The sequence below is a fragment of the Prinia subflava genome, chromosome 24 (assembly GCF_021018805.1).
Source record: "Prinia subflava isolate CZ2003 ecotype Zambia chromosome 24, Cam_Psub_1.2, whole genome shotgun sequence".
Classification (NCBI taxonomy): Eukaryota; Metazoa; Chordata; class Aves; order Passeriformes; family Cisticolidae; genus Prinia; species Prinia subflava.
The window spans coordinates 1,867,856-1,890,839 of NC_086270.1; the positions used below are offsets into that span (position 1 = coordinate 1,867,856).

A 22,984-nucleotide genomic window follows, 5' to 3' on the forward strand; every position below is an offset into this window, starting at 1 on the left:
TCCTCTTTCTCCCCCCCTCAACGATGGTACAGCCTCCACCCCCCCTTCCCCGCCGCAATGGTACAGCCCAAGCGCCCCGGCGCTCAGCCTAACCTGCTAGGTGCCGCTGGGCCTTGCGATTGGTCAGCAGGCGGGAGGGGGAGGAACGGAGAGCTGCGATTGGGCAGAACGGCGCGGGAGGCGGGGCCACGGGCCCGGGGCGGGCAGGGTTGGTTGCGCGGCGCGGCGGCGGGTCGGGCGCTCTGAGGGGAGGCAGGAAAATGGCGCTGACGCAGGGGACGAAGCGCAAAGTCTGCTACTACTACGATGGTGAGGGGCTGCGGGCGCCCGTGGGGCCGCGGGGGAGCCGTCCAGGGGTGGGGAGGAGTGGGGGGCATCGGGGGCATCGGGGACAGAGGAGGCGGGGTTGAGGGGAGGGGGTGAGGGGCGAGGGGAGAATGGGGGGAATGGAGATTATTGGGGGTGAGGGGTCACTGAGGGGCTTAGGGTTGTCTGTGGGGGTCACTGAGGGAGGATGGGGGTGCTGGGGACGGGATGAGAGCTTGGGAATGGGGGATCACTGGAGGTGGGGGGGTTTAAAGGTTTAAAGGTTGTGGGGGATCACTGGGGGCACTGATGGACAATCAGGGCGTGCGGGTCAAGGATTATGTGGGGTTTTAATGGGCTTGAGGGGCATGGGAAGCGTGTGGGGGGCTTGGCACTGGAAAGGGGAAGGGAAAAGGTGAGGGAGGATCAGGGGGGTGGAGTGGGATGGGGAAGTTTGGAGATCTGGGGATTTGGGAGATGGGAAAGGCTGGGAAAGCCCGGGGTGCTGGGATCAGGCTCTGGATGCTGGTGCTGGGGCTCTGAGGAGGAAAAGTCACTCCTAGGACAGCGTTTTGGTGCCAGGAAGGAACAAAAAAAGGCTCTGGGAGCCGGGCTGGCTGCGTGGCTGTGTGCACGGAGCTGCTGTGCAGGAGCATCCTTCACTTGTGGGCTGTGGATTTTGGAGTGGCTCCTTTTGGGGGAGCAGGGAAGGAACAGATCCCAAATCCCTCATGGGTGTCCTGTGGGGTAAATCCCAGTCCTGCCCCTCTGCCTTTCCCTTCTGGGGGCTGCCTTGGTGCCCTGGCTCGTTTTTCTGTGCTCACCTTGTATGAGAGGCGTTGTGCAATTCTCTGTCCCATCATGGTTTTTAGCCTGAAATCAAATAAAAATTGTTCTTGCTACTTTTCCCCTCTCAAAGGATGTTCTCAATGCAGGAGGCTCTTCTAAATCCAATACTGAGGGGGTTTTTTCCCTCTAAAAACGTGAATTTTTTTCCTCAAATGTGAGGTTTTCAGCACTGCTGGGTTACAATTTTAAAGGCACTTAATTATATCTGAAATATGAAATAAGCAGTTGTTTTGTTTGAAATGCTGCTGCCCTGCAGGTCTTTGCTGCACAGGAATTTCACAAATTTGGGTTCCACGCTCTGTGGTGAGGTTTTAGGGCCTTTTTTAAATTTTCTTTTTCACTTTTCTTTTCTGAGCAGCTCTTGAACATCCACAGCTGAAAGGTAAAAAGCTGCTTTTGCTGAGGGGAAAGAAATAATTTCTTTATTTGAACCTTTTATTTCCCACGCTGGGAGGTTGAAACAGCCCAACCTGATGTGGGAATTCCCTGAATTTCATGGGATGAAGGAATTGGGTCCTTTCTGGAATCCTGAGGGGCCGTGGAAAGGTTTGGATGGAATTTCTCCCTTCAGAGCTCCCCGTGGAGGGATTTGTTTAACCCCAGCAGAGCCTGCTAAGTTCACACTCCTTAATCTGCTCTGACGTCCAGGAGCAGCTGAGCTCATCCTGGATCCACGGGATGTGCTCAGCACAGGGAACAGGAGCTCAGGGTTGGCCCAGGGCACTCCCTGGACAGCTGATGGTGACTTTTTAAAAACCTTCAAGGAGTTCTGTGCTTATATTTTCTAGGCAGAGCCTCAAACATCTCCTCTGAGCTCCCCAAAGCTTGAGTTAGAGACAGTAAAATAATCCCTAAAACTGTCAGGATGGGGAAAACACCAACATGGGTTTCCAAAATTTCAGGAAATGGAAATCTTTTCAGTGAAAAAAAATGTAATGACCTGAAAAGAATTCTATTTACTGAAAGAACATTTCCCCTAGAGCTCCACAGACAGGTAAATTCCAGCAGCAGACTCGCCTGGATGTGGGATTTACACCTCTGGCATCTCCTTTTCCTGCCTGAAAATAGATCCATGTGCACAGGAGGAAAAACTGCTTCTGCTGAAGGTGCAGAGTGCTGATGAAATATTAATTATTCTCCCCTCTGAGTCACCGGCCAGACCGGATCGGGTCTGCCGCTTCCCAAAAGGATCCGGAGTTGTTCAACCCCAGGAACAACTTGGTCTGGTTTCCCAGGAAAATGAGAGCTCGGGAGAGATTCCAGCTCCCTGCAGCCAAAGCAGGCAGGAGGCAGAAATCTGAAAGTGAAATTCCAGTGAATTTCAGGGAAATGAGTCCCGCTGGGAAGGGAGGTGGAATGAAAACCTCAGTGAGCAGCGAGGTGCGAGCTCAGTTTGGGGGAGAAAATCCATGTGGGGAGGTGACTTTGTCCCCCTGGTCCCACAGAACGATCCCTGAGAGGTGCCTGGAAAGGCCTGGGGATCCTCGGGAGGATTTCAAGGAATAAAAAGAGGTGGAGCTGTCAGAGCAGGGCGGTGTTTGCTGAGTTCAGAGTTCCCCCTGGGTAAACAGGAGTGAGGCAGAGCTGGGTGCTCCTGGGCTGAGTCACTGTCTGAGCCGGGATTAACTCCCTGGGGATCCTGCTCCCAGCACTCCCTGAATCCCGGGGGACATTCCTGCCCCTCAGCTCCTCCACCCCAAAAATCTTGGGGGTTCTTCCTCTGTACCAAAGGATATTCCTGCCCCTCAGCCCATGTGGGAGTCCAGGACATTCCTCTGCCCACCCTGGAGGGTTTGGAGACCGGGCAGGGGGTCTGGGGTCTGTCCAAGGGGCTCAGGCAGCCTCACACAGAGCCCAGGAGGGCACTGCCTCTGATCCCTGCCATGGCAGTGAATGCCCACAGTGTGTGAACAATCACAAGCTGGGAGAATTCAAAATAAGCAGTATTTAGTTTATCATAGAATGTAAATGGAGAATTTGGGATTCTCAGTATATGGGGCTGAAGAGACAAGATGGAGGAATTGGGGAGTGGCCCCCGTGCTCCTTGTTCTTGCTCTCGTCCCCCATTTTCTGCTGAGTTGGATTTTAGAGATTGGTTTAGAGTAGAAATGCCATGTTAGCATAGGGAGTAGGCATTGGTACAATTTTGTAAATAAAAAGTTCATTGTGGACAGTGGTTGGGTCAGGGGTACTGTACATAAGGTGTGGGGCTCTCTGAGCCGCCCAGTCCCCCCCGTGTCCTGCTCTGCTGGGGACGCCCTGCAGAGCTGGGACAGAACTGAGATAATGAAGAATAAACAACCCTGGAAACACAAACTGGGGACTCAGCCTGGCTGCTCTGGCTCTGGTGTGAAACACCCAGGGCAAAGAGAAGCCTGAAAACCTCATTACCTCTGGGAACAGCAACCCCGAGGAGAATCTCAGGGAATATCAACCTTGAGAAGCCCAGAGCTCCTCCAGCCCAAAAATCCTGGGGGTTCTTCCTCTGTACCAACAGAGCCGTGGGGTGGTTTGGGTTGGAAGAGGATCCACACCAAGGATCCAATGCCAGCCCCTTCCCAAGGGCAGCACCTTCCACTCCAAATTCCCCGTGTCAGCTCCCAAACTTCTGCCTTCCTTGAGGATGAGCCCTGAATCCTGTACCAGGAGGGTGGGAGAGAAATAAATCCCAGGGGAGCTGATCTCCTGGGCAGGAATTGATGATAAATTGATGGTAAATTGATGGTAAATTGATGATAAATTGATGATAAATTGATGATAAACTCCTTTCTGCTTCCAGGGGACGTTGGGAATTATTATTATGGCCAAGGACACCCCATGAAACCCCACAGAATCCGCATGACCCACAACCTGCTGCTCAACTATGGGCTCTACAGGAAGATGGAGATCTATGTGAGTGTGGGGCTGCTCAGAATTTATGATTCAGGCTTTGATTATGGAGCTTTTCTCTGAGAGGAAAGGAATAAACCCCAGTCAGTTGTGTTGATGTATTTCTGGTTTTCAGGCTTTGGTTGTGGAGCTTTTCTCTGAGAGGAAAGGAATAAACCCGAGTCAGTTGTGTTGATGTATTTCAGGTTTCTTCTCAGTGTTGAAGTGAGGGTTTCTGTGCTTCAGAGAGCCTGGAAAACTGGTTTTTATCCTTGAAATTAAATTTATTTCCCTGTCTGCATAAAAGCAGTGCCATCCCTGCCTTTCCAATTCATTTTTTCCTATTTAACGCTGCTGGTTTGATACTTCTCACAGTTCCTGGGGGTAAATCTGGGTCTGGAAATGGGAATTAGGGCTGGGATGAATCCCAGATCAACCCTTGCTGTGTCACTGTCCCTGCAGCGCCCTCACAAGGCCAACGCCGAGGAGATGACCAAGTACCACAGCGACGACTACATCAAATTCCTGCGCTCCATCCGCCCCGACAACATGTCAGAGTACAGCAAGCAGATGCAGAGATGTGAGTGAGCCTGGAAATTCAGGAGCTGGGAGAAACTTCTGGCAGTTTTCGTTATCCTCATTTGGATTTTGATTTCTTTTTCTTGGTGAATAAAGCGTTTTAAAGCAGGTCCCTCTCTCAGGGTAAAGGAGCTGAGGGAAATCCTTTGGCCTGGTTGGATTTTGGGGTTTTTTTGTTGCCTAAATTCCCTTCCTGCTCCGTTTCTGAGCTGTGTGGGGTTTGTGGTAATGCTCATCTTCAGAGTTGGGGCTTCTAAAACAGCAAATTAAAAAGCCCCAACTCCTCAATTCCACCCCAAATCTGAAGGATTTCTGGGGCAGTGGCAGGAAATGAGGTAATGAGAAAATGAGGAAATTAGATACTCATTAACATTTGATAATTTTGTGGGTTAATTGTGGGGCTTTTAAAACAGCAAATTAAAAAAAAAAACAACTCCTCCATTCCACCCCAAATCTGAAGGGTTTTCAGGGCAGTGGCAGAAAATGAGGCAGGTTGGAATACTCATTAATATTTGATGAATTTGTGGGTTAATTTTGAGCTGATGTGTGATTCCAACCTCTCCAATCCATCTCTCAGGCTGAGCTGAGGGAAATCCTTTGGCCTGGTTGGATTTTGGGGTTTTTCTTGTTGTCTAAATTCCCTTCCTGCTCCGTTTCTGAGCTGTGTGGGGTTTGTGGTAATGCTCATCTTCAGAGTTGGGGCTTTTAAAACAGCAAATTAAAAAGCCCCAACTCCTCAATTCCACCCCAAATCTGAAGGATTTCTGGGGCAGTGGCAGGAAATGAGGTAATGAGATACTCATTAACATTTGATAATTTTGTGGGTTAATTGTGGGGCTTTTAAAACAGCAAATTAAAAAAAAACCCAACTCCTCAATTCCACCCCAAATCTGAAGGATTTCTGGGGCAGTGGCAGGAAATGAGGTAATGAGAAAATGAGGAAATGAGATACTCATTAACATTTGATAATTTTGTGGGTTAATTGTGGGGCTTTTAAAACAGCAAATTAAAAAAACCCAACTCCTCCATTCCACCCCAAATCTGAAGGATTTTCAGGGCAGTGGCAGAAAATGAGGCAGGTTTGAATACTCATTAATATTTGATGAATTTGTGGGTTAATTGTGAGCTGATGTGTGATTCCAACCTCTCCAGTCCATCTCTCAGGGTAAAGGAGCTGAGGGAAATCCTTTGGCCTGGTTGGATTTTGGGGTTTTTCTTGTTGCCTAAATTCCCTTCCTGCTCTGTTTCTGAGCTGTGTGGGGTTTGTGGTAATGCTCATCTTCAGCCAGAAGAGTTGGGGCTTCTAAACCAGCAAATTAAAAAGCCCCAACTCCTCAATTCCACCCCAAATCTGAAGGATTTTCAGGGCAGTGGCAGAAAATGAGGCAGGTTTGAGATACTCATTAATATTTGCTGATTTTGTGGGTTAATTGAAAGCTGATGTGTGATTCCAACCTCTCCAATGTACAAATCCCTGGATTTGGTGTCTCAGCCACTCCGAGCTGATGGAGTTTTTTGCCAAAATAGATTTCTAACAAGTCCAGACAACCAGTGGGAAGAGCTCCAGCTTCATTTAAACAACATTTCACTCTTGGAAACCCCTGTGAGCTGAAGGGGACAGATCTTTCTGCACCAGGTTCCTGATTAATACACACTGAAAGCCTCCCCCAGCCCATGATATTCCTTAATCCACCAAATGACATCCAGCAAAGTGCATTTTTTACCCAAACTGACCTGTTTACCCCTGGAGCAGCCACAGCTCGTGAACACTCTGCTCTCTCTGTTGCTCAGTGTTTTATTTTTGAAAAAACCCAAATATGAAAATTAAACGTGCAGAGGACAGAGCTTTTCTTCAACAAAACCTGCTGGAAAGGCAATGAGCAATCCCTAATCCCATTTTTTTTTTGCATGCCAGGCTTGGGCAGAGTAAATCAAAAGGGCCTGAAGTTTAATTTCTTGTAATGAGCAACTATTTTTAATAGTGGAATTAATTACAGTAAAAATGTATCGAGGCTAAAACTGCAGTTGTGCTGAGAACCCAGAACTGTGTGGTTTGAAGTTAAAGGCGTGTGCAGAGTGTCAGCCACACATTTCCATTTTATCACTTGATCACAGCGTTTTGTTTAACACCTCTGCCACTTTTCAAAGGTTTGGATTTTATTTCTGTTTTAATGGTTCTTTTCCATTCTCTTCCAGTTAATGTTGGGGAGGACTGCCCTGTGTTTGATGGGCTCTTTGAGTTCTGTCAGCTCTCTGCTGGAGGCTCTGTTGGTAAGATCACAAATCCTGTGTATTTTTTGTTGTGTTTTATGTAGTTCTGTCTCTGTGAACCTCTTGATTTAATAATTAAATCCAGATTTCTCCAAGCTTCTCCGTTAAATCCCTTTCCATTTGCTGATCACTAATTTAGGTTACCTCACTGAAGGTGTGAGTGGCTCTGGAACATCACCAGTGACAGAGTTAAAACTAAACCACAACAGAATTAAAAAAAACACCCTGGTTGAATTAAAAAAAAAAATCAACCTGAGCTTTACATTCAAATAAAACTTGTAAAAGTCTCACTTTGGGCAGGCACAGCCTGGAAAGGAAAGACCAGGGGTGACTTTGCTGCTTTTTAAAAAACCACCAACTCTGGGCATGAGGCAAAGCAGAAACTGAAAGGTCTGAGAGCTGCAGCACTGAAATGCTTTTTGTTTTCTCACAATTCACAGAAAAGCACAGCCTGAGAGCTTTGTGGCTGCCACAATCCCCTCCAGTCTGTGTTTCCTGTATTTCAGCCCTGCACTGACTGCAGCAGCTTCTGAAGCAGCCCTGTGCTCTCTCTGCTCCCAGGGCTGCAGAATTCCACAGGATTTATCATTTATTTGGATTCTGGGAGGTTCCAGAACGTGCAGAAAGTTGAAGGAAGGGGCTGGGGGAGGAAACAGCTTTGCCTGGATGCATTTTCACTCCATGACCTGAATATATCTCACATAAAAACTGGATTTGTTCAGGGCTCTGAGAAATCCTGACTGCCTCCAACGTGAGCCCAGCTGGGTGCTGGGACTGCTCTGTGGGGGTTTTTCTGCTCTGAGGCAAAAGTGGGAAGGGATGAGGAGCAATTCCCATTTCCCTTTGCCTTGTGGGGACATCCAGAATCAAACCCTCGAGCAGAACTTTGTGAAGCCCCCAAAAACCCCAGGGAGGGGCTGGAGCTTCACCCCAGGCTCTGCCTCAGAGCTTTTCCCTCCTGATTTCTCCTCTCTGTGATCTCCTCCCCCAAAAAACCCCGGGGAAGGGCTGGAGCTTCACCCCAAGCTCTGTCTCAGAGCTTTTCCCTCCTGATTTATCCCCTCTGTGCTCTCCTCCCCCAAAAAACTCTGGGGAGGGACTGGATTTTCACTTCAAGCTCTGTCTCAGGGCTTTTCCCTCTGATTTCTCCTCTCTGTGCTCTCCTCCCCCAAAAACCCCCCAGGGAGGGGCTGGATTTTTTGGGGAGGGGCTGGATTTTCACCCCAAGCTCTGTCTCAGGGCTTTTCCCTCCCGATTTCTCCTCTCTGTGCTGTCCTCCCCTAAAAAACCCCGGGGAGGGACTGGATTTTTTGGGGAGGGGCTGGAGCTTCACCTCAAACTCTGTCTCAGGGCTTCTCCCTCCTGATTTCTCCTCTCTGTGCTCTCCTCCCCCAAAAACTCCAGGGAGGGCTTGGATTTTCACCTCAGGCTCTGTCTCAGAGCTTTTCCCTCCTGATTTCTCCTCTCTGTGCTCTCCTTGCCCAACAAACCCCAGGGAGGGGCTGGATTTTCACTCCAAGCTCTGTCTCAGAGCTTTTCCCTCCTGATTTCTCCTCCCTGTGCTCTCCTTTCCCAAAAAAAAACCCTGGAGAGGGGCTGGAGCTTCACCTCAAGCTCTGCTTCAGACTTTTCCCTCCTGATTTCTCCTCTCTGTGGTCTCCTTCCCTACAAAACTCCGAGGAGGGACTGGATTTTTTGGGGAGGGACTGGATTTTCACCTCAAGCTCTGTCTCAGGGCTTCTCCCTCCTGATTTCTCCTCTCTGTGCTCTCCTCTCCCAAAAAACCCCGGGGAAGGGCTGGATTTTTTAGGGAGGGACTGGATTTTCACCTCAGGCTCTGTCTCAGAGCTTTTCCCTCCTGATTTCTCCTCTTTTCTCCTCTCTGTGCTCTCCTCACCCAAAAACCTCCAGGGAGGGGCTGGAGCTTCACCCCAGGCTCTGTCTCAGAGCTTTTCCCTCCTGATTTCTCCCCTCTGTGCTCTCCTCCCCCAAAAAAACCCCGGGGAGGGGCTGGAGCTTCACCTCAAACTCTGTCTCAGAGCTTTTCCCTCCTGATTTCTCCTCCCTGTGCTCTCCTCTCCCAAAAAAACCCTGGGAAGGGGCTGGATTTTCACTCCAAGCTCTGTCTCAGAGCTTTTCTCTCCTGATTTCTCCTCTCTGTGCTCTCCTCTCCCAAAAAAACCCCGGGGAGGGGCTGGATTTTCACTCCAAGCTCTGTCTCAGAGCTTTTCCCTCCTGATTTCTCCTCCCTGTGCTCTCCTCCCCCAGCCAGCGCCGTGAAGCTCAACAAGCAGCAGACAGACATCGCAGTGAACTGGGCAGGAGGCCTCCACCACGCCAAAAAATCAGAAGCTTCTGGATTCTGCTACGTCAACGACATCGTGCTGGCCATCCTGGAGCTCCTCAAGTACGGCCAGCACCTCTCCTCCTCACTGCTTCCTCCTCTGCGTTTTTATTTTATTCCCTTTTTATTTTTTTTTCCCTCAGCAGAGGTGATTTTTTTGGCCTCTGCTCCCCTTCTTTCCCAACGTGAGGATTTTTAGATTTTACTTTTTTGCTGCTGTTCTTTGTCCCTCCCCTCTGTCACCCACCCATGGTTGTGTGACAGCTCCTGGCTCCAGGCAAAGCTCACTGAGGGAGGGCATAAAAATGTGCCTAAAAATGCACTTTATTGGCTGAATCTGAAACAAACTCAGCAGCAAAAGTCACTTTATTTTCTGTCCCTTCCCCTGTAAATCCTGGCCCCAATTCCATGCTCTGCTCCCAGTTCCCCCTGCTCTGCAGGCAGTTTTTCCTCGGAATAAATGCAATATTCTGATTTTTTTCCAGGTACCACCAGCGGGTGCTGTACATTGACATCGACATCCACCACGGGGATGGGGTGGAGGAGGCTTTTTACACCACAGACAGGGTCATGACCGTGTCCTTCCACAAATACGGAGAATATTTCCCAGGAACTGGGGACCTGAGGGTGAGAACCACCAAATTCCCACAAAATTTGGGTTTTTTTCCAGCTTTCCTGGCTCTCCCTGCTCAGAGGTGTGGTTGGCAGGCTCCCTGATCATTTATCAAACCCAAATCTTTGCTCTCAGTGTCTCTGGTGGGGTTCTGCTCACAAAAAATGAGATTTTGGTCACCCCAACCTGGTGACACAAACGGGGGTGAAGCTTTCTGAGGGAGTGGATTTTTATTGTTTCAGATTTTTTGTTTTATGCGTTTCCTGGCAGTGACTCAGTCCTGGGTCACTCCCAGGGTCACCTCTGTTCTCAGGGGTGAAAGGTTCTTTGCTTATTTTATTTTTACAGGAACTGTGGGGAGTTTTTTTGATTTAAATCCTCTCATCTTTTACTCGGGATTTGTATTTTTCCAGCCCTGCCAAGACCTTGGTGAAGGAAAATAAATGAAGCACTTGGGTGTTAGAGTGATAAAAGAAATATTAAAATATATATTATTTCAGAGTAGAATATTTTATTTTTATTTTAAAGTAAGTATTTTATTTTTATTTTCAAGTAAGTATTTTTATTTTCAAGTAAGTATTTTATTTTTATTTTCAAGTAAGTATTTTTATTTTCAAGTAAGTATTTTATTTTTATTTTAAAGTAAGTATTTTTATTTTAAAGTATTTTATTTTTATTTTAAAGTAAGTATTTTATTTTTATTTTAAAGGAAGTATTTTATTTTTATTTTAAAGTAAGTATTTTTATTTTAAAGGAAGTATTTTATTTTTATTTTAAAGTAAGTATTTTATTTTTATTTTAAAGGAAGTATTTTATTTTTATTTTGAAGTATTTTTATTTTAAAGTAAGTATTTTATTTTTATTTTAAAGTAAGTATTTTTATTTTAAAGGAAGTATTTTATTTTTATTTTAAACTCAGTGACTCAATAGATTGGGTGACTGCTCCGGCCAGCCCAGCGCTGCTGTGCATCCCCGCAGTAACTCGTTAATATTTAACACCATTAACATCATTAACTCTTTGCTGTGGCCGGGGTTCCTGTGGGATGCAGGCCTGGTTCCCAGGCTGGAGCAGGGTTGGGCTGGTGCTGAGCTCTCTCTGTGTGACAGCATTAATCTCATGAACTCTTTGCTGTGGCCGGGATTGCTGTGGGGTCCAGGCGTGGTTCCCAGGCTGGAGCAGGGTTTGGGTCGGTGCTGAGCTCTCTGTGTGACAGCATTAATCTCATTAACTCTTTGCTGTGGCCGGGATTGCTGTGGGATCCAGGCGTGGTTTCCAGGCTGGAGCAGGTTTGGGTCGGTGCTGAGCTCTCTCTGTGTCCCGCAGGACATCGGGGCGGGCAAGGGGAAGTATTACGCTGTGAATTACCCCCTGCGCGACGGCATCGACGACGAGTCCTACGAGGCCATCTTCAAACCCGTGAGTGCCCTGCCCTGCCCGGGGGCCAGCACTCTGTCCTCCAGCCTGTCCTTTTAGTTTGTTTTGTTTTATTTTATTTTATTTTATTTTATTTTATTTTATTTTATTTTATTTTATTTTATTTTATTTTATTTTATTTTATTTTATTTTATTTTATTTTATTTTATTTTATTTTATTTTATTTTATTTTATTTTATTTTATTTTATTTTATTTTATTTTAATTTTTATTTTATTTTATTATTTTATTTTATTTTATTTTATTTTATTGAGTTTTATTTTATTGAGTTTTATTTTAATTTAATTTTATTTTATTTTTTATGAGTTTTATTGAGTTTTATTTTATTGAGTTTTATTTTATTGAGTTTTATTCCGTTTTATTTAGTTTTATTTAGTTTTATTTTATTTTATTTTATTTTATTGAGTTTTATTGAGTTTTATTCCGTTTTATTCCGTTTTATTCAGTTTTATTTTTTTATTTTATTGAGTTTTGTTTTATTGAGTTTTACTGAGTTTTATTCAGTTTTATTGAGTTTTATTTTATTTTATTTTTTATTGAGTTTTGTTTTATTGAGTTTTATTGAGTTTTATTTTTTTATTTTATTGAGTTTTGTTTTATTGAGTTTTACTGAGTTTTATTCAGTTTTATTGAGTTTTATTTTATTTTATTTTATTGAGTTTTTTCCGTGCCAGCATCACCAAGGGCTCTGTTCCCCAGTCGGGGTCTGTGCGGGAGCTGCAGGGTGTGAGAGCTGTGAGAGCCCCGGGGTGGCCTCAGGGGCCTGGCTGTCCCTGTGCTGCTGTGACAGCGGGCAGGACAGGGGCTGGTGACACTGACAGCGGGCAGGACAGGGGCTGGTGACACTGACAGTGGCCCAGGGGCAGTGGTGACACTGACAGTGGCCCAGGGGCAGTGGTGACACTGACAGTGGCCTGTGGACAGGGGGTGGTGACAATGACAGTGGCCTGGACAGGGGGTGGTGACACTGACAGTGGCCCATGGGCAGGGGGTGGTGACAATGACAGTGGCCCGTGGACAGGGGGTGGTGACACTGACAGTGACCCGTGGGCAGGGGGTGGTGACACTGACAGTGGCCCGTGGGCAGGGGGTGGTGACACTGACAGTGGCCCGTGGACAGGGACTGGTGACACTGACAGTGGCCCATGGGCAGTGGTGACAGTGACAGTGGCCCGTGGGCAGTGGTGACAGTGACAGTGGCCCGTGGGCAGTGGTGACAATTCCTTTGTCACCCAGGTGATCTCCAAGGTGATGGAGACGTTCCAGCCCAGCGCCGTGGTGCTGCAGTGCGGCTCCGACTCCCTGAGCGGGGACAGGCTGGGCTGCTTCAACCTCACCATCAAAGGTACGGCTGGGCTGCCTGGGGCACGGCAGAGCCCACGGAAATTGGGGATTTGTGGGTGACTCTGAGGGGATTTTTGGCTTTGTAGGCCACGCCAAGTGTGTGGAGTTTGTCAAGAGCTTCAACCTGCCCATGCTGATGCTGGGAGGAGGGGGGTACACGATCCGCAACGTGGCGCGGTGCTGGACCTACGAGACTGCCGTGGCCCTGGACACCGAGATCCCCAATGGTAACCCCCCCTGCAGCCCTGGGGACAGGCCCTGGGGGACAGTGACACCCCCCTGGAGCCCTGGGGGACAGTGACACCCCCTGGGACAGGCCCTGGGGGACAGTGACACCCCCCTGGAGCTCTGGGGGACAGGCCCTGGGGGACAGTGACACCCCCCTGGAGCTCTGGGGGACAGTGACACCCCCCTGGAGCCCTGGGGACAGGCCCTGGGGGACAGTGACACCCCCCTGGAGCTCTGGGGGACAGTGACACCCCCTGGGACAGGCCCTGGGGGACAGTGACACCCCCTGGGACAGGCCCTGGGGGACAGTGACAACCCCTGGAACGGGCCCTGGGGGACAGTGACAGCCCCTGGAGCCCTGGGGACAGGCCCTGGGGACAGTGACACCCCCTGGAACGGGCCCTGGGGGACAGTGACAGCCCCTGCAGCCCTGGGATGGGCCCTGGGGACAGTGACAGCCCCTGCAGCCCTGGGACAGGCCCTGGGGACAGTGACAGCCCCTGGAGCCCTGGGGACAGTGACAGCCCCTGCAGCCCTGGGACAGGCCCTGGGGACAGTGACAGCCCCTGGAGCAGGCCCTGGGGACAGTGACACCCCCTGGGACAGGCCCTGGGAGCAGTGACACCCCCTGGGACGGGCCCTGGGGGACAGTGACAGCCCCTGGAGCCCTGGGACAGGCCCTGGGGGACAGTGACACCCCCTGGAACGGGCCCTGGGGACAGTGACACCCCCTGGAGCCCTGGGACGGGCCCTGGGAGCCCTGGGACAGGCCCTGGGGACAGTGACACCCCCTGGAGCAGGCCCTGGGAGCAATGACACCCCTGGGAGCTCAGGGAAACGCTGCTGCTGGGGCTCTGTTCCCTCTGCATGAGCTCTTTTGGATCCATTAAGCGCTGGAGCTTCTCCTGCTGATAATTCAGTGTTAATTACCATTAATTATCCCCCAGAACTTCCATACAACGACTACTTCGAGTACTTTGGGCCAGACTTCAAGCTCCACATCAGCCCCTCCAACATGACCAACCAGAACACCAACGAATACCTGGAGAAAATCAAGTGAGTGCAGGGGGGAACCGACCCTTCAGGGGGGCTGGTGGCCTCGGGTGGCCCCTGGTGACAACGTGTCCTTCCCTGGCTGGCTTTAGGCAGCGGCTCTTTGAGAACCTGAGGATGCTGCCCCACGCCCCCGGGGTGCAGATGCAGCCCATCCCTGAGGACGCTGTGCAGGAGGACAGTGGGGATGAGGAGGAGGACGACCCTGAAAAACGCATTTCCAGTAGGTGCTGGGAATTGAACCGTGCTGGGAAAAGCCCAGAGCTGAGCAGGATCTGTGAGCTGTTCATGAGGGGGATGATCTGATTCTGGCTCCAGGGTTTATCCCCCCTTGGTTTGTGGGGATATCCAGAGTCAAACCCTTGGGCTGGAGCTTTGTGGAGCCCCAAAAAACCCCGAGGAGGGGCTGGAGCTTCACCTCAGCTCTGTCCCAGGGTTTTATCCAGAGTCAAATCCTTGGGCTGGAGCTTTGTGGAGCCCCAAAACCCCGAGGAGGGGCTGGAGCTTCACCTCAGCTCTGTCCCAGGGTTTTATCCAGAGTCAAACCCTTGGGTTGGAGCTTTGTGGAGCCCCAAAACCCCGGGGAGGGGCTGGAGCTTCACCTCAGCTCTGTCCCAGGGTTTTCTCTCCTGTTTTAACCCCTCTGATTTGAACCCATTCCCACCTCCCTGCTGGAGTTTTGTAGTGCAGGATCTCTCCTGCCAGGTGATTTCCATACCAGGAAAAACTTTGGATTTAAAGGGAGAATTCCAGCAGCTGCTGAGTGCTGGGACAGAACCCTCAGCACAGCCCTGGGTGTGACCCCAGCAGTGGAAAATGGAGTTTCCTATCCAGTTTGAGATCTGGCAGACAGATTTGGTTGGTTCTAAACCTGCTGGCAGGTCTAGACATCCCCCCTGTGCCTAATCCAGGCTGTCCATGTGATCCTGGAGCAGTTAGGAAAGGGATCAGTTCAAAAATGTTTGGATCCAGTTCTGGCTCCAGGGTTTAGCCCCCCTTGGTTTGTGGGGATATCCAGAGTCAAACCCTTGGGCTGGAGCTTTGTGGAGCCCCCAAAAACCCCGGGGAGAGGCTGGAGCTTCACCTCAGCTCTGTCCCAGGGTTTTATCCAGAGTCAAACCCTTGGGCTGGAGATTTGTGGAGCCCCAAAACCCCGGGGAGGGGCTGGAGCTTCACCTCAGCTCTGTCCCAGGGTTTTCTCTCCTGTTTTAACCCCTCTGATCTGAACCCATTCCCACCTCCCTGCTGGAGTTTTGAAGCACTGCAGGATCTCTCCTGCCAGGTGATTTCCATACCAGGAAAAACTTTGGATTTAAAGGGAGAATTCCAGCAGCTGCCGAGTGCTGGGACAGAACCCTCAGCACAGCCCTGGGTGTGATCCCAGCAGTGGAAAATGGAGTTTCCTATCCAGCTTGGGATCTGGCAGACAGATTTGGTTGGTTCTAAACCTGCTGGCAGGTCTAGACATCCCCCCTGTGCCTAATCCAGGCTGTCCATGTGATCCTGGAGCAGTTGGGATCAATTCAAAGATTCGGCACATACCAAAAAAAAAAGTGTTTTTATCATGGCCTAATCCTGCTTTATGTGAGCTCCACTGGGGGAATTAACGCTGGGGAACCTCCTGGGGTGGGAAATCTGCTCAGGCAGGCTCTGTGCTGTCCCCTCCCAGTCAGGAATTCCAACAAGAGAATTTCCTGCGACGAGGAATTCTCCGACTCCGAGGACGAGGGCGAGGGCGGGCGCAAAAACGTCGCCAGCTTCAAGAAAGCCAAACGTGTGAAGGCAGAGGAGGAGAAGGAGGAGGAGGAGAAGAAAGGTGAGCAGCAGAGCTGGCACCTCCTGCAATTCTGCTGGAAGGAATTCTGCTGGAATTCTGCTGGAATTCTGCTGGAATTCTGCTGGAATTCTGCCGGAATTCTGCTGGAATTCTGCTGGAATTCTGCTGGAATTCTCCTGGAATTCTGCTGCAATTCTGCCTGGAATTCTGGCTGGAATTCTGCCGCAATTCTGCCGGAATTCTGCCGCAATTCTGCCGGAATTCTGCCGGAATTCTGCCGGAATTCTGCCGGAATTCTGCCGGAATTCTGCCTGGAATTCTGGCTGGAATTCTGCTGGAATTCTGCTGGAATTCTGCTGGAATTCTCCTGGAATTCTGGCTGGAATTCTGCTGGAATTCTGCTGCAATTCTGCTGGAATTCTGCTGGAATTCTCCTGGAATTCTGGCTGGAATTCTGCTGGAATTCTGCTGCAATTCTGCCGGAATTCTGCCGGAATTCTGCCGGAATTCTGCTGGAATTCTGCTGGAATTCTGCCGGAATTCTGCTGGAATTCTGCTGGAATTCTGCCTGGAATTCTGGCTGGAATTCTGCTGCAATTCTGCTGCAATTCTGCTGCAATTCTGCTGGAATTCTGCTGGAATTCTGCTGGAATTCTGCTGGAATTCTTCTGCAATTCTGGCTGGAATTCTGCTGGAATTCTGCTGCAATTCTGCTGGAATTCTGCTGCAATTCTGCTGCAATTCTGCTGGAATTCTGCCTGGAATTCTGCCTGGAATTCTCCTTTCCTCCTCCAGTGCCTCACATTTTATTTATTTTTTTTTTTTCCCCAGATGAGAAGGAAGAGGAAAAAGCAAAAGAGGAAAAAGCAGCAGCAGCAACAGCAGCAGCAGAGCAGCCCAAAGGGTGAGCCTGGCTCCTGCCCAGGGGGTTTGGGAGGGTTGAGGGGCTGCTGTGACAATTTGGTGGCACTTTTGGGTGGCACTTTTGGGTGGCATTTTGGGTGGCTTTTCACAGGTTCCTCATTGGAAGGAGTTTGCAGGTGTTGAGAGGGCTGAAAAACCAAACCACTGCTCTTTCCTTCAGCAATATAACAAACTTCAGCAGAAAATAAACCAGATAAACAACGTTTTTAAGCCTTGCTGTTAGATCCAACCCCAAATCCTTGATTTAAGCCAAATCCTCTTTTTTTTTTTGCTTCCCCAGGGTGAAGGAAGAGACAAAATCCACCTGAGTGGCTGCAGCTGCCTGGTGTTGTGTAGGTTTAACTCCTGGCTTGCCTCCTCCCCACAGGATTTCTATTTTATATATGTTTTCTGTATATATTTCTATATAATTGTACAAATGACTGGAGAACTGTAAATTATTCCTTGCTGCACTCCACAGGGAGCAGGCAGGGGAGGATTCTGCTGAGGATTTTGGTGACCAGGGGAGTTTCACTCTTTGCCTTCCACTGCCCCTCCTCTAAAAAAACACAAAAATGGCTCTAAAACACAAAAATGGCTCTAAAAAAACACAAAAATCCCTCCCTCCCCTCCACCCTCTCCTCTGAAATAACCTTGGAAAAGAATAATTTAAGTAGAAGTAGTGTCTGCATTTCAGGTTAGGTGGAAAGATGGCCATGAATTCTTGGTTTTCCTCGATTTTTCTGGTGTTGTTTTGAACGGGAGAATTCCCAAACGAGACCTTGGTGGTTTTCAGCTGGATTCCACCACCACAAAAAAAAACAAAAATACAAAAAAAAAAAAAAACCTGCGAGCTGGTGCCACTTCTCAGGGTCAAAATTGTGCAGTTCTTGAACAGAGTTGGCTCCTCCCTGCAGCAAACTTGGGGAAAGAGGTGAAGCAGCTGAAAAAAAAATCTGAAAAATCCTTTTTTTTAAAAAAAAAAATTATTTTTATTTTTTAAAAGTGAATCAGCCCCAGAGCCCAGATGTGGAAAATGTAAAATTAAAATCACCCTTAGGGGGGTGGTTCAGTTTTCCAGGATCTCCTGGATCCGGGGAATGTGGCAGTGTTGGATGCACCTCAAGGGAGGGAAGGGAAGGGATTTGGGATTTTTTAGGGGTTTTTATTCCCCTCTCTGTGTGGGGAGGGAATTCTTCAATGCAAAAACCCCACAAATCCCCTCCAATCCAGCCCAGAGCCCGGCTGACACCTTTCCTTCATGTGTATCCCTAAAAAACCGATTTTTTCCTTAATTTTAAACCAAGTTTTCCAATTCAATTTCCCTCCCAAGGCCAATAAATCCCAACTTTTTTATGCTGCTGCCCTCCTGAGGGAACAGCAGATGGGGCTCTGAGCTCCTCACCCCCACAACTCCTTTGTGACCTTTTTCCCTCTCCTTTTGAGCTTTTTTTGGAGGGAAAAAAAAAACTTTAGAGGGGGAAGAAATTCGGATTATTTTTGGTTTTTAATTATTTTTATTTTTCCAGGCAGTTCCCACTCGCTGCTCTCCTTTCCTCAGGGGGATCCCTCTGGAATTCCAGAGGCTCTGCTGAGGGTTCCAACTCCAATAAATGCTGCTAAAACTTCACACAGGTTCTTTTTCAAAGGGTTTATTTTTTTAACTCCTCCTTTTTCCCTCTCCCACCCCCTTTTTTTTTTTGTTTTCTCCTCACCGTGGAGTTTTTTTTTTTTAGTCTCTTTTTGGGGTCTGAGTGAGGTTTTCACTCTGATTTTCAGTGTTTTTATGTGAAGCAAAAGAGAGAAATCAGTGTAACTTTGTGTCTGGGGAACGCTGGGAGGGGTGGGAGGGGAAAATCTATTGTGGTTTTTTAAAGATGCGTTTATTTTGAATTTTCAGAACCTTTGTAATAAAACTGCTCCATTTCTATGGTTGGTGTGCGCCTGCTTATTACTCAATTAATTAATTTTCAGAGCTTGGGTCTAATGGAGATCCCAACAAAATAATTAGAGGTGGAATTGGGATTTAGAAAGAAAAATAAAGCATTAATTAATTCCCTTCTTCTTTCAGGAATGTCAATTTAATCCCACCCACCAAAATATTTCATTAATTTATTTATCCTACACCTCAAAACCTGCTTGAATCTCTTTTGTAAATGGGAATTTCCTTGGTAAATTTTGTAATTTTTGCCTTTTTCCCAAGTGTTTTTACAAACCAGCCTCGAGATTCTCCCTCTGTGTGGAAAAAAGAACTCAAAACCTGATGGATTTGGGAATTTTGGGTTTTTTTTGCTCACCTGGGGTGATTTTATCCCAAAATTCCAGCAGGGTTCCCATCCCTGCTCCTGCTTTTTGTGGTTGGAATAATGAACTGATGGGAAGGGATGGAATTAATTTAATTCATCCTTGGGCTCAACTGAATTTATCCAGAATTTGCTGGTTTTTATCCAGAATTTGCTGGTTCTGTCCAGAATTTGCTGGTTCTGTCCAGAATTTGCTGGTTTTTGTCCAGAATTTATTGGTTCTATCCAGAATTTCCTGGTTTTTATCCAGAATTTCCTGGTTTTTATCCAGAATTTCCTGGTTTTTATCCAGAATTTCCTGGTTCTGTCCAGAATTTCCTGGTTTTTATCCAGAATTTGCTGGTTTTATCCAGAATCCAGGAGGATGAAAATTCCTGAATTTCATTAGGAGCAGCTCCATTGTGGAGCTGAGCGCTGTTCACACCTGAAATGGCCACAAAACCCCAAATTTTCTCCTTTTTGGGTCAAAAAAAAAGCAGATTTCTGTGAGCTTGATGCTCCATCATTAAATCCACCCCTTTTTGACCAAAACCCCCGGAATTTGGATGGAATCACTGCTGAATTCCCTTTTTCCCTTCCCTTCCCCAGCATTCCTAAAATGGCTGCCAGGCTCTGCCGGCTGCTCCCAAATCCCAATTTTTATTCAAAAATGGGTGGAAAAATCAATTTATTCCACCCCTCTGCTCAAGGAAACAAATCCCTTTGGGAAGCACATCCCTGATTTTGGATTTCTCACAGAAAACCTGGAATTTCGGGATAATTCCCACCTACCTCAAGGCTGCTCCTTGCCAGGGTGGCGCCTGTTGGGGCAAACAATGGTTTGGGGTTTATTTTTATTTTAATTTAATTTTTTAGCTCTTCTCCAGAGCAGGGAAAAAAAATAATGGGAAGAGCAAGGGAGTGAAATGGAGGAGAAATTCCGGGATTTTCTCTGGAAAAGCTGGCGGGGAGGAGCAGCTCCTGTGCAGGTGACAGGAGCGGGGACAGAGGCTCCATTGTCGCCTCCTGTCCCCTTTGTTCGGGAAATCTTCGCTGCCAGCCCTCGCCTTTTGTGCTCCTTTCAGCCCCGAGGAGCTAATCCCGCTCTAAAAGAAAAATAAAAAAGAAAAAGGCAAAAAAACCCCCAAAAAACCAAAAAAAAAAAAAAAAAAACCACCAAAAAAAAAACCAAAACGGACCAAAAAAAAAAAAAAATTAAATAAATCAAGCTTCAAATGGGGAATTTTGCCTCATCCTGAGTAAAATCCCAGGAAAATAATTATAATAATAATAAAAATTAAATTAACCATGCTTCAAATGGGAAATTTTGCCTCATCCTGAGTAAAATCCCAGACAAAAAAAAAAAAAAAAAATTAAATATAATTAAATTAACCAAGCTTCAAATGGGAAATTTCGCCTCATCCTGAGTAAAATCCCGGAGGAAAAAAAAAAAAAAATAAACCAAGCTCCAAATGGGAATTTTGCCTCATTCTGAGAAAAATCCCGGAAAAAAAAAAAATATATATATATATATATGTAAATAAATAAATAAACCAAGCTTCAAATGGGGAATTTTGCCTCATTCTGAGTAAAATCCTGGAAAAAAAAATTTTAAAATAAAAAATAAATTAAAAAAAAATCTAAAAAAAAAATTTTAAAAATAAACCAAGCTTCAAATGGGGAATTTCGCCTCATCCTGAGTAAAAAAAAACGGGAAAAATTTAAAATAAAGCAGGATGTGGAGGAGAACAGGTCCGGAGGCGGCAGCTGAGCAGCGACCCGGGCTGGGAAAGTCCTTTTGTGGCCGGGGCTCCGCATCTGCCGCCGCTCAATTAACGGCGGCGCTGATTAACCGCGGCAGCTGCCGGGAAATCAGCGAGTGCCGCCCCCGGGACAAGAAGAACTCGAGCTCTCCCCTCAAGGGGTCACCATTTATTCCTTTCCAATGTTCCAGCTTTTGTTCGGTTGGGTTTGTTGTTATTCTGATTTTTTTTTCCCTTTTTTTTTTTTTGCAAGTTAGAAAAATGCAAATCCAGTGGGGTTTTTTTTTTTTTTTTTTTTTTCTTTTTTTTGGCCATTAAAAAATTATTTACAGAGGAAAAAACAAAATAAAAGAAAACAAGGTTGGCTTCACATTTTACAGCTGGCAGGGCCCCCTCTGTCCACCCCACACCCTAAAATGATCCCTTAAAGCAGAATTAAACACAGCGCACTTACAAGCTTTATGGTTTTAAGCCAATAGAAGACATTATAAAAAACTAACCAGATTAGCTTTTTTAAACCATCCATTTCTATATAAAAAGCACGAAAATACTCGAAATGAAAAGTCAGAACCAGGAATGTAAACTGAGAAATAAAGAGACAAAAAAAAAAATTGAAAAAAAATTAAAAATTCCATTGAACAGTCAGTGGGAGTGGGAGGAGCAGGGACAGCCTGGAGAGATCCAGAGCAGGATTTGGGATCTGTGTTCTCACAAACTGTAAAACTCCAGTGGTGTCCGGGACAAATCTTCCTCCCCAGTTGTTTTTCTTGTTGTTTTTGTTATTTTTTTTTCCCAAGGAATTCAGCTCAAACTACTCCAAAGTGGCGGCGGTGACGGGAATCCAAACCAGCTTTTTTTTTTTATTTTTTAATTGTTGTTTTTCCTACCAGGAGCGGGGGCCGGAGAGAGAAATCCCTGCGGGGCCGGGGGTGCGGGGCCGTGGCGGTCCTAGGGGGGCCGGGGCGGTGCGGGCGAGTCCGTGGCGATCCGGGCTGGGCGGGGAGGGACCGAGGGCGGCGTGAGAGTCCCCGGTGAACCCGAGCGCTCTCCCTTCACTCCTCCTTCTGCTCCGTCGTGGGTTCCGCGCCTTTCGAGGGCTCCTCGGCTTTGGCCGTGTCCCCGTGGTTGTCCCCTCCCTGCTGCTGCTGCTTCTCCTCCTCCTCCTCCTCCCTCCCCGCGGCTTCTCCTCCATCCTTGGGCTCGCCGCCCTCCGCGGCGCTGCCCTGCTCCTCCTCCTCCTCCTCCTCGGGGGGCGCCGAGGGCTGCAGCCCCCCCGGGGGGCTCTGGCCCTGCTCCTCGGTGGGCGAGGAGCCGGAGGAGTCCCCGCCTTCCTTCTTGCCCTTGCGGAAGGAGATGCCGCTCAGCTTGAAGGATTTCTTGAACGAGAACTTCTTCTTCTTCTTGGGGGCGTCCTTAGGGGCGGCGGCTCCTTCGCTTTTGGGCTCGCCGCCGTCGGCGGGGGCCGGGGCGGGCTCGATGGTGTCCGCGGCGCCCTCCGGGGCCTCGCTCTCCTCCTTGGGGGGCTCCGCGGAGCCGTTCCCGTTCTGGGGGGCGGCCTCGACCCCCGCCTTGGGCGTCATGTCCCCGTTGTAGATCACATGGCCGTTCTCCTGCGGGGGGAGCGCGTTAGGCACGGCCCGAGCCCCCTCCCCAAAAAACACCCAAAAAGGGTTCCCAGCCCCCCACGGGGGGCACCGAGCACCGGGGGGGTGAATACCGGGGGAGTGAATACCGGGGGAGGGGGTACCGCGCCGGGGAGAAGGCGGTGGAAACGGGGAGCCCCGGGCACAGAGCGGGGCAAGGAGGGCACCCAGGGGTGCGGAGCCCAGAACAGGGGGTGCTGCGGGCTGGGTGAAGAGCAGGGGGTGCTGCGGGCTGGGTGAGGGTCTCACGGGGGGGACACTCTCGGTGTGTGGGGGGGCAGCGCGCTACCAGCGGGAGGCGCCCGCGCTCCACTCCCGGTACCGGGGCGCGGCGGCGGACGGGACCCGCCCGGTGCCGGGGGAAGCCCGAGGCGCGGCGCGGGCGGTGCCGCATCCCCCTGTACCGGCCGGGCAGGAGAAGCCCCCACCGGGGCAGGAAGGGTCCCCCAGGCTCCATCACCGCGCCCTCCCCGCCGCGCCTTTGTCCGCGCCGCCGCCCGCCCCGGCGGGGCGCACGGAGCCCCCCGAGCCCCCCGGTACCCACCTGCCCGTTGGCCTTGGCGGTGTCGGGGTCGCCGCCCGCCGCCTTGGAGCCCTGGCTGCCCATGGTGCGGCCCTTGGGGAGGTGCCGGCCCCGCCGCGGCGGCTGCGCTGGGCGGGAGTGGGGCGAGCCCCCCGCCGGCCGCTGATAAGGCGAGGGGCGGGGGCGGGACGGTGCCGAGCCCGC

At 49.0% G+C, this 22,984-nt stretch overlaps 2 protein-coding genes across 2 annotated transcripts; one reads left to right on the forward strand and one right to left on the reverse strand.

Moving 5' to 3' along the window:
• The first annotated feature begins 175 nt into the window (after positions 1 to 175).
• HDAC1 (histone deacetylase 1) lies at positions 176 to 17,009 on the forward strand. The gene is made up of 14 exons (XM_063418938.1): positions 176 to 309; positions 3,935 to 4,047; positions 4,486 to 4,603; positions 6,799 to 6,873; positions 9,142 to 9,280; positions 9,703 to 9,844; positions 11,155 to 11,247; positions 12,501 to 12,609; positions 12,695 to 12,835; positions 13,784 to 13,892; positions 13,982 to 14,112; positions 15,559 to 15,705; positions 16,498 to 16,570; positions 16,871 to 17,009. The coding sequence occupies exons 1-14, from the start codon at positions 261 to 263 to the stop codon at positions 16,896 to 16,898; spliced, it is 1,467 nt and encodes a 488-aa protein (XP_063275008.1). The 5' UTR covers positions 176 to 260; the 3' UTR covers positions 16,899 to 17,009.
• Positions 17,010 to 20,888: 3,879 nt separating this feature from the next.
• On the reverse strand, positions 20,889 to 22,959 carry MARCKSL1 (MARCKS like 1). The gene is made up of 2 exons (XM_063418832.1): positions 22,802 to 22,959; positions 20,889 to 22,224 (listed from the first exon to the last, which is right to left on the reverse strand). The coding sequence occupies exons 1-2, from the start codon at positions 22,862 to 22,864 to the stop codon at positions 21,667 to 21,669; spliced, it is 621 nt and encodes a 206-aa protein (XP_063274902.1). The 5' UTR covers positions 22,865 to 22,959; the 3' UTR covers positions 20,889 to 21,666.
• Positions 22,960 to 22,984: the final 25 nt, after the last annotated feature.

Coding starts and splice junctions, on each gene's coding strand:
- MARCKSL1 (XM_063418832.1), bottom strand. CDS start 22,864: ATGGGCAGCCAGGGCTCCAAGGCGGCGGGCGGCGACCCCGACACCGCC. Junction 22,225..22,801: donor CCGCCAAGGCCAACGGGCAG/GTGGGTACCGGG, acceptor CTCCCCCCGCAG/GAGAACGGCCATGTGATCTA.
- HDAC1 (XM_063418938.1), top strand. CDS start 261: ATGGCGCTGACGCAGGGGACGAAGCGCAAAGTCTGCTACTACTACGAT. Junction 4,048..4,485: donor ACAGGAAGATGGAGATCTAT/GTGAGTGTGGGG, acceptor CTGTCCCTGCAG/CGCCCTCACAAGGCCAACGC. Junction 11,248..12,500: donor ACGAGGCCATCTTCAAACCC/GTGAGTGCCCTG, acceptor TTTGTCACCCAG/GTGATCTCCAAGGTGATGGA.